Source organism: Pongo pygmaeus, chromosome 12 (assembly GCF_028885625.2).
Source record: "Pongo pygmaeus isolate AG05252 chromosome 12, NHGRI_mPonPyg2-v2.0_pri, whole genome shotgun sequence".
Taxonomy (NCBI): Eukaryota; Metazoa; Chordata; class Mammalia; order Primates; family Hominidae; genus Pongo; species Pongo pygmaeus.
This window is the reverse complement of record NC_072385.2, coordinates 33,528,418-33,541,355: the sequence shown is the minus strand read 5'-3', so window position 1 is coordinate 33,541,355 and position 12,938 is coordinate 33,528,418. Positions and strand designations below refer to the sequence as shown.

The window sequence follows — 12,938 nt, the reverse complement described above, 5'->3', positions numbered from 1 at the left end:
AAGTATTCGTTGTTTATCTGAAATTTAAATTTAACTTGGTGTCCTGTATTTTTTTAAGTTTGTCAACCCTGAAAGGACATGAGCTTTCAATGTACAGGATGTGACAGAGTCATGATTTGCAGTTGCTGAAAAGTTGCTTAATATTATCATGCAAATTAAAACAAACATGAGAAATCTTTTCTGTTCATGACATTAGAAAACATTAAGGAAACAATGTCCCTTGTCAAGGATATAAGAAAATATGGGTGTAATACACTGTCTAAGGAAGTATAAGCTGATAAAGGCTTTCTGGAAAATCTTGACAGCTGTGGTCCAGAGCCTGGAATTAAGGTTTGATATTATGTACTGCCATGATATTTGGCAAAATTATGAGGACCTCGGCTGGTCTACATGCAAGTTTCCCTCCCCACTCCGATCCCTGGATAAGGTGCCCCAGCCAAACCACCCTCCTTATCAAGGGTACCAGGCACAGTTCCTGCTTCTTCCTGAGTAGAAGGTCTTAGGTCCCTGCCAACCTGCAAAATTATTCCAACAACTCAGTCACCTCCTCCTGTGAGAACCAGGGAGCACCTCACCCTCTTGTTACTACAAAGCCTGCCTCCCGCAGCTCCTGGTTGTTCATTCCGTTCTCAAGTGCAGCCTCTGTGTGGTCCTGCGGGGCATGTGGCATCCTCCTCCCCTTGGCGGTGAGTACAGGTGACTGATAAACTGTTGTCAGTCTCATCTGCCCAGTGTTGGGTGTCTGTGTTTGGCCATCTATAACCTTAGAGTGAGAATCTCTCATTTACCAAGGAGGCAGATAGGAGCTGATTAAAACAGCAGCACATTTTAAATTGTTAAATGTACATACTGTTTAAACTGGAAATTTCACTTCTAAGAAAACATCATATAAAAATACGAATGCAAAGAGACAGGAATGCAGAAAAAAGAATATTCAATATGCATTTCAACATTGCTTGTAAGAATGAAACATTGGAAACAACCTGAATGACCCATTCATCAGGAAACTGTTAAATAAGTTACTGTAAACTTAATTTATGCAATACTATGCAATAGCTGAAAAGACATAGAAAGAGGGCCAGACACGGTTGCAGTGAGCCGAGGCTGCATCATTGCACTCCTGCCTAGGCAACAAGAGTGAAACTCTGTCTCAAAAAAAAAGAAAAAAAAAAACAAAAACAAGACACGGAAAGACTTGTTATATCTAAGCAATACATAAAATTCACCCACTTTATATTAAAAAATACAGATCACACACACATAGACGATAAAAGATTTGCAAAAATGTTATATATGCATATAACAAATACAGGAGGGAAAAGGTCAAGCTGATAAAAGTGGTTGCCTCTTTCATAGAGGAGGAGGTGAGGGCAAGCAGAAGGTTTTGTGTTTCATGCTATATAGTTTTGTACTGTTTGATTCTTACAGTGAAAATGTATTCTAGTATTACTTATGTGCTGTGATAGAAATTTAAAAATAAGAAAAGTATATAAAAGTATATATAAAAGTCTTCTTGTCTAACAACTGCTGAAGGTTTGTAGTAATTAATGAAATTGAGCAACGGGACTGGCTAGTTCTCAATATTCCAGCAGCTCCAGCCTACAAACATCCCCTGAGCCTTAATGCTGGGTGTTGCTCAAGCCTGTACATCCTTCTCAGTTTCCCACCAGAAAGACTCATAAGCAAAAAACGCCTCATTCACTTTTTTCCATACAAGTCCTGTAACTGAGCGATACAAAAACTAACACATTTTCACAAATCTGTTGTCATCTCTTCCCTGACCCTTATCTTTTATTTAACCTAATCTAATGTGGTATGTTAAAAACAAAACAAAAACGCATATAAAGGGAATGAGAGTGAGGTCTGATGATGGAGAGAAAATAAAAACATCAGGTTCTGCTTTAGCTGTCGTGAAACCCAAGAAGGGCCATTAGCAACAGTTTCTGTTTGCTAAGTGAAAAAGTACATTTAAGTCAAGAATGACACTTTCTCTCTCCTTTTCCACTCTTAAAGAAACTAGTTGGTTTGTGAATGACAAGCAGTGTGAGTGAACCGTTACGTAGGCAATGCAGATCCTAAGGAAATTCACCAGAACTCAGACCACACCGCATGGGCTAAAGCTCATCCCTGTCCTGCTGCGCTGAGCCACACTGGAGCCCTCTCCATAGCCTCCGGTCCCCAGCCCCACCCCGAACCCTCATCTCCCCCGGATCCGTGCGGGCACATGGCATCTCACCACAGTAATGCCATCATTGAGCAGGGCCTCCCCAAAGATCATCATGTAGAGCTGCTCATTCACACGCGCTTCCTCAAACACGGCCAGCACAGCCACGGGGTCCACGGCGGAGATCAGGCTGCCGAACAGCAGGTTCTGCAGCAGGTTGACGTCGCCCAGGCCAAAGGCCTTCACCTGGCAGATGAGGTAGAGGGAGAGGCCAATGCCCAAGGCGTTGATCAGGGCCCCCAGTACTGCCCACCACAGGATGGAGCCGATGTTCTCAAAGAAGGGCCGGGTGGGCATGAAGTAGCCGCCCTCCAGCACGATGGGTGGCAGGAGATACAGGAAGTAGATGCTGGAGTCCATGACCGGAGGCGATTTGTGGTCGGTGCCGAAGATGATGCCGCCCACCAGCGCCCCCACCAGGATGAGGAGGCAGCTCTCTGGCATGAGGCCCGGCAGCCTGTGGTAGAGGTGGAAGCCTGCGGAACAGGGGAGAGCACAGTTAGGTGTTTGCAAACGAAACGGTCTGGGTGTTCCTGAGGTCTTTTAAAGTCAAGCAGACAGGACCGTGGATAAGCTGGCTGGCATCTCAGCCTCAGCGTCCCATCTGTAGGGGGAACTGGTAGTGTCATGAGGGTCGGCAATAAGATCAGTAGGTAACATGCCCAGCTCAGTGCAGGTCACAGAATCATTCTCAGCCAGCTGCCCCCTCCCCCATCCTCCTTCCTGTTTTCCCATCTTACAAGGACCTGCGAGGGTGCATGAGGGAAAAGGAGAAAGGAGGGTGAAACTTTTGCACTCGTGCAAGCCCAGCTTTCAAGCTCATGCAGAATCTATCATAGTCACTAAAACCTCAACTTGTTCCAAACTTACCGGACCTCATTCCCCTCTTCACCAAACACATACACAAAAATTAAAAGTCCTTTATTTTGTCTCCTGTGTTTAACCAATGACATTGCTATCTGGTCAGCCACTGAAGAGGGAAATCAGGTCGCATTCTCATGAGTGACCCTTCATGCAATCATCTCTGTATTTATTTCTTATGTCATGACTCTCATTTGCTACATCTAAAATCTGTCCTCTCCTCTCTATTTCTTTGGCCACTGCCTTTATTTAGGATCTCCCCATTTCTCATCCTAATGATTGCATTGTCTTCTTGACCTCCAGTCTCACCACACTCTACTGCCAGATGATTTTTCTACACCATGGGTCTCTGATTGTCTCAATTCCCACCTAAGATTCTGAAGGCCCACAAAGCACCTTCTGAATTGTAAACCAAGGGTATTAGTTGTGCAAAGACTATGTTAAGTACTGCCAGGTGTAAGACCAAAGAGGTGGACAACTGCAATTCCCACTATTGATAAAGTTTTAGAAAGAAGATATGAACAAATAAGAAGATGACATGTAAGCATATAATGAAGGGTATATTGAACATATCAGCAAACGTGGTGAGAGATCAGAGCTCAGCAGATCACCATGGGGCTCTCTCCAAGTCCATCTCCCACACACTCTGCACTCTTTATGTAACCTGCATTGAGCCAAAGGGCCTTGTCACTCTGCAGGCCTCTTTCTTGTCTTCTCATTCTATTGTCACTGCTTGGATTGTCATTTTCCTTGGTGCCTTTAAGTCCTGCTCATCTTTTGAGGCTTAGCTTTCCTTAGCTTCTTCCTGAGTTCATTTCTCCCTCTGAATTATAATAATAAAACATGTTATCTGACTCTGTCTAGTAACAATAATCCCTGTCTACTATTTTTTTGTGCATGATTCATGTCTCCTACTAATGTGGAAACTCCCCAGACTCAGGCAGAATGATTTACATCTTCATATCTCCCCAAATGCTTAGCACAGTATCTTGTCCACAACAGCTGGCCTATTTGCTGAAAGCATCTGTAAGTGTATAAATGAATGAATAAAAAGTTAAATGTTTATCAGAGAAGTTTTTTTCATGAGAAGAAATTGAACAAGGTGTTGGAGAATGATGAGGATTTGCATATTTGGGTAAAAGAATGGGAGAGATTTTAGGTGGGGAGAACATCAAGAGCGAAAGAAGAGAGGAAGAAATGGCCTAGCCAGCTATCTTTGACATTCATTGAGGGGATCCACCTGGCTGGAGCAACCTTTGAATTGGGAAAAGTGTCAGGAGAGGACTTGGAAAATGATTTTGAAACAAATAATGGAAGACCTTGAACTCAAACCTAAGGAAGGTGGTGGACGTCCAGCCATAGGCCGTGGGGAGCCAGCAAATGTCTCCTTGGGAATTGTTAGATTCACCCATCCATAGATGATATGAGCTTCCCTGACCATGGCTTTGAACTTCTCCATTCACTATAAGCAAGCAAAATAACACAACAGGGTATAATTATCACCAAGGAATACCATGCCCACTTTCATCTGGCTTCAGGGTCAGTGTAAGCACCTCTTCTGGAGCACTGAACTCATCGTTTTCTAATCACTGCTTATTTCTGCATTTCCTCTTCCTCCTCTTTATTTTACTTCTTTCTTCTTCTCCTATTTCTCCTCCTCCTTCTTCATCTTCTCTTTGTCCAGCTCCTGCTGCTCCTTCTTACTCTCTTCCTCCTTCTCCTTCTTTTTTCCTCCTTCTCCTTATCCACCTCCTCCTTCTTCTCTTTCTCCTTACCCTTTTCCTTCTCCTTCTTCTTCAGTTAGTGCTTATTTTAACCAAACTTAACTTTTTTTAATATATAAAAGAGGTGGAAGGGCCCATAGCATGATTTTCTCAGGCCCTGTGGCTCCCCAGTTTGGCCCTGCTTCCAGGAATCCAGTTTCCTGAAATGGATGCAACATTCACCTGCCTAAAGCCAAGCTGCTCTCTACACAATTGCAGCAGGAAGAGGCCACACATCCATAAGTAGGGCCCTGTAAAGGGAAATGCTACATGCCTTTCACATTTTAAAACTTCTCCCTTTCATGATGGACAATAGCGTCAATCACTTAAAATTTACAGTTTCAGTCCTTAGAGCTTCAATGGAAACAAATATTAAAAGTCCTGTCTGAAAGTCAGAGAATGCCCTGCAATTATGCTCTTCCCAAAGATTCAAGGAACATTCATCTATGATCTAAGATGTGGAACTGAAGTAGAAGATAAACCACAAAGTCTGAGGTGGCTTTGTATTATCTTTGTTCTACATTATCTTTGTTTTATAAGTGCAAAGTTGTGTGTTTTAAAAAGGATTGGGGTAGAGTTTTGATGTTTTTCTGTCAGAGTATCTACAGGCAGTAAGTACTAAGTTAACCTATCTTCCCCATTAGACCAAGTCCCTTGAGGTCAGGGACCATGGCCATTTCCACATATTTCATGGGTGCTCAGAAAATGTACCTTGATAGAATGAGGAATAAAAGAATGAATCATAATAATGATTATTTTATTCTGATTCATGTTTTATAATATAATCTTTAAAAACCCATATGAATTTCTTGTGTTAAAATTATAAATCATCATCATCATTATTATTTTGGCCCTAGTACATAAGCCCTTATACATAAAACTACCAGCCCAGTACTTGGCACATGGTCTATATTCAATAAATATGGCCTTTTTATCTCCTTACTCCTCATGTCCATATGGAATATAAAAATAATCTAAATTCTTGAAGACTAGTAAATATGAAATTGTACTTGAATAAGCGTGTTCTGATATCCTACTCTTTTTTTCTAAAGTATGTTAAATTACATCATGAGAATCAAGAACATTTAAACCAACAGTTCTATGAATAATCATATTTTCACAGTGCTCTTGGCTCCTAGACAAAATGAATCTGGGTGCATACAATGCCTCTATAAAATAAGCTAGGTTTTACACAAATATAAAACCAAGACAAAATGCAGCCTTTCTGCATTTAGATGTTTACTGATAGACAGAGCAGCTAGCTAGTCAGTGACAGGATGAGTTTCCTGGTACTCACATCGACCTGAGCCATTTCTGTGAAGACGAAGCCAGGTTGTGGAGTGGGGAGCAGGGAACACAGAATCTCTAGCATATTGTTTTAAAAGGAAAACTCAAGTACCAAGTAAGATCACCTCGAACACAATCAGTGTCCATATGATTTCACAAAAGATGTCAGACTGCTCTGAACTGAGAATGTTATCCATTTGGAAAGCCATTTTTACTTGTATACCTCTTAAAAATATAGTAAGACCCTTTGTGTAACTTATTCACTAAGTAAATTGCACAAGACTTCTTCAAACTAACAATTCCTATTTAATATTCACACTTTACTAGCTCAAAATAAATAGCAACTATAAAGGAGAGTCTAAAAGAGACACCTATACCAGTGTCCCCACACCCACGGGGAGGGAGCTAAGTGAATAACCAGAGCACACAGAAGGTAACTGCCAGACTTTAAGGCTCAACCCACATTACACACCCATCCTAGAGAAAATATACACATATAAATAAGAATTAAAATGTTTCATTGATTCTATCTCAATAAGGCAATCTACATACTCAAATGACATAAAGTTTATAGCTGAGGTAAAGGAGGCATTGTGCTTAGCATTTGAGATACTTATATTAATTTTCCACTTTAGAATAAGCTGGTTTTAAAGAGACAAGGGGGTGCAGTTAGGGATTAAACAGTCACAGAGTATAGCCACCTTTTTGGTTTTTGACACAAAGATCCCTTGATTGGAATTTAATCTATTAACCTGGATTCACTTTATTTCACAAAGGAAACTAGAGGTGCCTCACTGTCCCCACTTGGTAGGTATAAACTAATATTTTATTGACAGATATAATCTTATATGCCCCGATATCCCATCACTGAGTAATACAAGTTGCCTATGGTTTTCTTGTTTTTTGCTTTCTGTCAATTTGCAAGAAGCACACGCTACTTTTAAAGAATAAACAATGGGGTCATTGATGAAGCCCACAATTACACAGCCAAGAATATTTTACAGAAGAAACATTATGTGTTTCCTGAAATTTCCACCTTGCATCATGCCCAGGTCTACGTGCTTTATTCTCTATACTTTTAAAGCATAGAATTTGAGAGTTTTGCATGTCAACAATGTCACATGGTTGTCACCCTGAAAAGAGAAGAAACCAACACAGCCCAGTACCCAGAAGTATGCTCTCAAATTTCAAAGCGCAATCTCAAAGTATTAAATAGCTTAGTAAAATGCAGTTATGACTTTCCCTTGACTGAAGGGAAGAGAATTTTTAATGTAATAGCAGTAACAGTTAAAATCCTCTTAGCCCATTATCTATAAGGCATTTTCACATTCACTATCTTATGTAAAAAAATAACCCACCAAACCAGGTGTTTAAGGACTTACCTATTTTTGCAAGGGATGCTAGAAGTATCCAGAGAGTGACCTCATAAGGAATTTGCACATAGTCATAATCCAGTTCAAAAACAGATATCCCTTCATCTGGCTCTGAGCTGGCAGCAGCAAACCAAGCGTTAGGTGCATACTGAGCAGTGGAATTTGCAGATTCATTCAAATCAGAAGATGCTTCAGAACACTCAAGAGCCACTAGCAGTAGCAAACAATTCCAGGGATTGTAAGTCACGAACATCTGCCGAGCCATTCTTGTGGGCTTCTCTTACCTACACCCCTGTGTGGATGTGTGCCACACATCTGAAGTCGGAGAGGCTTCTAGAGACTGACTGCATCCACCTGGGTCAAAAGTAATATAGGTACAGTCCGCGGGTCCTCCCAAGAAGATTCCGAGTGTGTTATTGAGCTCTGTATGTAGACACTTTCTAATCTTCTTTAAATCATTTGTGTTCAGGCAACTCAGCTTCCAACTCAAACGCAGTTATTCAATAGACTTGTTAAAGTCCATGGAGCTACCTGGAGGACCTCCATCCAATCATGGCTTGAGCAATTTATGAAAGGAATAAAAATCTCTTCACTTAAAGGCATTTCCTCATTTCACTGCATACTGGCTTTGTCCTGTGGGTGAAAATTTAAAAGGATACTGTAGTGCTCATTCCACAGATCATTGGAGTCCTTCTAATGAGGAAAAGAAACCTTCCCACTCTATCAGATCCCAAGAAGGAGCTACCTGATCTGCACCTGTTCCTTCTCTCCTCCCCCTGTCCTCTCATTTGTTTTGAATGACCAAGGCTTCAGGTAGCTCTTGAACTACACTTAATTATTTGCTCTGATTTGACTTTTGTAATGAAATCCTCTCTCTGGTTGTTCTCTGGAGGTCACACTGCTGACACCTAGTGGGCACCTGCAATACAACACCCTTGACACGTTCAGTTATGAACATTGTGACCATGAAATTATCTAAACCAGGACACTTCGGGGAATGAATAATAATAATAATTATGCAAAGCTATAGGCACAAACCAGAATTGTCCAGAAAACTGTCTTATATGGTCTCTATACATGAGGAAGGAGGAGGATAAGAAGGAGGTGGTAACAACAAGGATGGTAGAAAACACTGAAACTTTTGCATGTTACCAGACTCCATGAGCAGTCATTCGTAGAAGGAATGAAGTTCCAGATCTCCATGAACTTTACACTGTAATTTTTAAAAAACAGGGAGCCAAAGAACAAGTTCCATAAATACACCTAAATACCTGGATTTGTAAAACTCCATGGCACATCCAGATTTTCCATTTAAAAAAATTTGTTGTTGTTGAAAAGAAGCAGCATCATAGAGTGTTGATGAAAGAATTTTGAGATAATTTTTATGAGCCTACTTCTCACCCTTCTACTTGTTGCCAGGTGACCTTGGTGAAGTTAATTACCTTTCAGAAATTCCTTATCTGAAACGGGGAGGAATATCTCTGCCTCATTGAGTAGCTAGGAACATTAAATGAGATAAAGCAAGAAAGGATTTGGCATATAGTTGGCACTTAAATGTTAGTTTTTATTTTAAATTACATTTCTTATACTTTTAGGATAAGATACAACACTTTCGCAATGACTACTGATACTCAGTAAAAAATAAGAATAATGCATCATCCATATACTACCCCAACATCTCTTTTACATCGAACTGCAAGATGCTTTGTGTTTTGTTTTTTCTTAGTTCATATTAGTGAGTGCAGAGGATTTCCGCCCAGCCAACACACATACACACACACACACAAACACACACTCTCAGCTAACATCACTGGGAAATTGAGAAAGGAATGGTTGAGAAGGGCTAACACCTAGATGCAAATTCATAGTGAGGCAATAGAATTAAAAGTTCACATATGAATATTTTTTCTTTTTCCTTCAGTTTGACTCCAGAACAGATTAGATTCAGTCACTGAAATGAGACTACCAGGTGGACTACAAGAAGCGTACCCATATTGAGTCATTTTTTTTTCTCAAAGAACATATGAATATCCTTTAATAGAAAGCTGCTTTATAATAGGTGTTTTATTTTTATTTGCATTTTATTGTACTTTTTTTTCTAAAAAGAAACGAGGGAGCAAGTCTTACATAGTGCCTTGTGGAAAGACCAAAACTAAGAATCAAAAGACTTATGTGCTCAGACGTTAGTTATCTGATTGGCTTTGGAAAATTACCTGTTTGAGCCTTAGTTTTCTCATCTATAAAATAAAGATGCAGTCCATACCAGGTAACCCTTTCCTGCTCTAAAATTCCAAATTTTGTGAGTATATGGCAACCCGTTTAGCCTTATGATCACCTGATGGCTGATAGTCCAGTCCCTCTCAGAGTAAAAATGTCAACCTTGGGAGGATGGTAGGAGAACAACTTGAGCTCTGCAACAGTCTACTAACTTGTGGTCCAGGTTAAGATGCAGCAGCCCACTTCATCAACCATTGGCATCACTTCCACTCATGCAGTACTTTCATACAGATGTCCGAACATTCTTTCTAAAATGATTTCTTAGTATAAGGTCCCCGGAAATTGTGTGTGAGACAAAGCTTCCATGAGAGGTGCAAACTAAGGGCAGCAAAAGTGAGGGGAAAGGGGGAAGAAGGGAGAAGCTTTTCCAGAATGACAGCATGAGAAGCACCATAGACTTCCTAGTGAAACAACTATAACTGGTGAGATCATTAAAAATCAAAAACAACCATCCAGTCTCTGGAAATTGTCCTAAGAGCAGACAGAAATTGAAAAAAATCTTCTAAATATTGGTAAGACCTGAAGGCATGGCCTGTTTTCTCTACCCAACCCTCAGCTCAGTGTGAGAAAAACTCTATTCTGGATGAATGTAGCCAAGAGGATGGGGCTGCCTTTAATCCCAGATCCCAGTTTAGGACTACAGTTTCTACCTAGAAAAGTCAGGTTGTCAGCATATGTCACCAACCTCTGCCCTACCCCAATCCTAGCAATATGTTGAACAGACTCTATTGCAGACAAGTGTAACTGAATCTACCCTAGAAACAGCAAATTAGGAATACTGGACCCCGATAACTCTCAACTTACTCATAAGACTGAGTTTTCACAACAGTGGAAATAAACCAAGATGACCAGTGGCTACTGCCCCAGTCCAGCATCCCACTCACACACCAGGGGTATCACTCCAAGAGAAGTAGGTTACTATCTCTGTCTCCACCTCCAGAGTAGTGGAACAGAGGTTCTGCCAAGAAGAGGAGACAGGCTATAGAACAGAGAACTCTATAGCTAACTCTAAGTAGACTAACTTTATTTGGAACAAAATATAGAGATGTTCAAGCCTAAGGGCACTGTCAAAAACAATGAAGATTTAGGTTGTGAGCAAGGAAGAAAAGCTAGTAGCTCCATAATTGCAATAAGTTAAAGAGTAGACCAACTAGAAGTTTAACAGAAGAACCAGAAAAAGAGATGGCTGAAAAGAGCTCTCCTGAAGCTATAACATGTCTCAAAGACTGGCCTCAAAGATTACCCTGCAAAGGAGCCTGACTTTAATTGGATCAGACTGTGGAGTAATTTATAACCCAAGGCATTGTTGAAAACAATAGGCCATTTCAGCCAGCAGTTACTGGAGGCTAACAGTTGAGTTTGATGTCAATAGATACAACAGACCAGCTAGAAGCTTAATAGATCAGTGAAAGAAAGTCAGAAAAGCCTGCTAAAACCATTGTTATTCTGGGGGAAGGGAGAAAGGGCTTAGGGGTATTATAACCATGCCCCAGGCTTCACTGGCTGAGGATCAGTATAAAAAGCTGCACAGGGAAATAGACTTTGCTGATATAGTCCTGCTAAGTCACTAAACAAGCAGCAAGCAATTAAACAACAACAAGCCCTGGAGTTGGGGGAAGGGGAGAAAGCAGCATCAAGAATTGCTACAAGATATCATCTAAAATATCCAGTTTTTAGGCAGAAAAAAAATTATGGACTACATACTGTCTACAGAAGTCACATTTTAGTTTCAAAGATACCAGTAGGTTGAAAGTAAAAAAAAAGTGAGAAAAGATATATTACACAAACACTATGCTAAGAGAGCTTGAGTGCTTTACACTGACAAAATAGGCTTTAAAATAACAAATGTTACTAGAGATAAAAAGAGACATTTAAGAAAAAGAGAAGTGTCAATCTATCAAGAAGATGTAACAATTCAAACTTATGTATACAAAGTGGGATTTATCTCAGGAAGGCAAGGTTGGTTTAATATTTAAAAATTATTTCATGTAACATGCATATCAATAGAATTAAGGCAAAACCACATGACCATTTCAACAAACTGAGAAAAGCATTTGACAAAATCAACAACCTTCTATTTTAAAAACACTCCACAGGTCAGGAATGGAAGGAAACTTCTTCAACATGATAATGCACAGCCAACATCATACTTAAAGGGAAAAGACTAAATACATTTCCCTGAAAGAAGAGGAACAAGACAAGGAGATACACTCTTGCCACTTCCATTCAATATTCTACTAGAGCTGCTTTTAGTCAGGACATTTAGACAATGAAAAGAAATAAAAGGCATTCAGATTGGAAGGAAAAAAAGTCAAACTATTTCCACTTGCATGATCTTTTAAATAGATTACTCTAAAATATTTAAATAGAATATCCTGAATAATTGACTAAAAAACTATTAGATATAATAAATGAGTTCAACAAGCTTGTAGGATATGAGATCAATATGCAAAAACAAATTGTGTTTTATAGTGACAATGAATAAAACAAAATGGAATTAAGAAAACAATGCCATTTTTAATAGCATCAAAAAATACAATTCTTAGGAATAAGTTTGTCAAAAAAGTGTCATACTTGTATTCTAAAAAAATTGTTGAACGTAGTGAAAGAAGATCTAAATAAATGGAAAGATATCTCTGTTCATGCATCAGAAGACTTAATACTGTTATGTAGGTGACAGTCTCAAAAATGAACTATCTACAAAAAACTTAAATTTACAAGACAAAAAACAACCCCATCAAAAAGTGGGCAAAGGATATGAACAAACACTTCTCAAAAGAAGACATTTATGCAGCCAACAGACAAGAAAAAATGATCATCATCACTGGTAATTAAAGAAATGCAAACCAAAACCACAACAAGATACCATCTCATGCCAGTAAGAATGGCAATCATGAAAAAGTCAGGAAACAACAGATGCTGGAGAATATGTGGAGAAATAGGAATGCTTTTACACTGTAGGTGGGAGTGTAAATTAGTTCAACCATTGTGGAAGACAGTGTGGCAATTCCTCAAGAATCTAGAACTAGAAATACCATTTGACCCACCAATGCCATTACTGGGTATATACCCAAAGGTTTATAAATCATTCTGCTATAAAGACACATGCACACATATGTTTATTGTGGCACTATTGACAACAGCAAAGACTTG

General features: G+C 39.6%; 1 protein-coding gene across 1 annotated transcript in view; it reads right to left on the bottom strand.

Annotated features, from left to right (window-relative positions):
- The window catches only part of SLC9A4 (solute carrier family 9 member A4), a 58,986-nt gene extending 51,213 nt beyond the window's left edge, over positions 1-7,773 (bottom strand). The window contains exons 1-2 of the mRNA XM_054476324.1: positions 7,518-7,773; positions 2,237-2,700 (exon numbers count right to left, since the gene is read on the bottom strand). Coding sequence (XP_054332299.1) covers positions 2,237-2,700; positions 7,518-7,773 — 720 coding nt within the window. The remainder of the gene's footprint in view (positions 1-2,236; positions 2,701-7,517) is intronic.
- Positions 7,774-12,938: the final 5,165 nt, after the last annotated feature.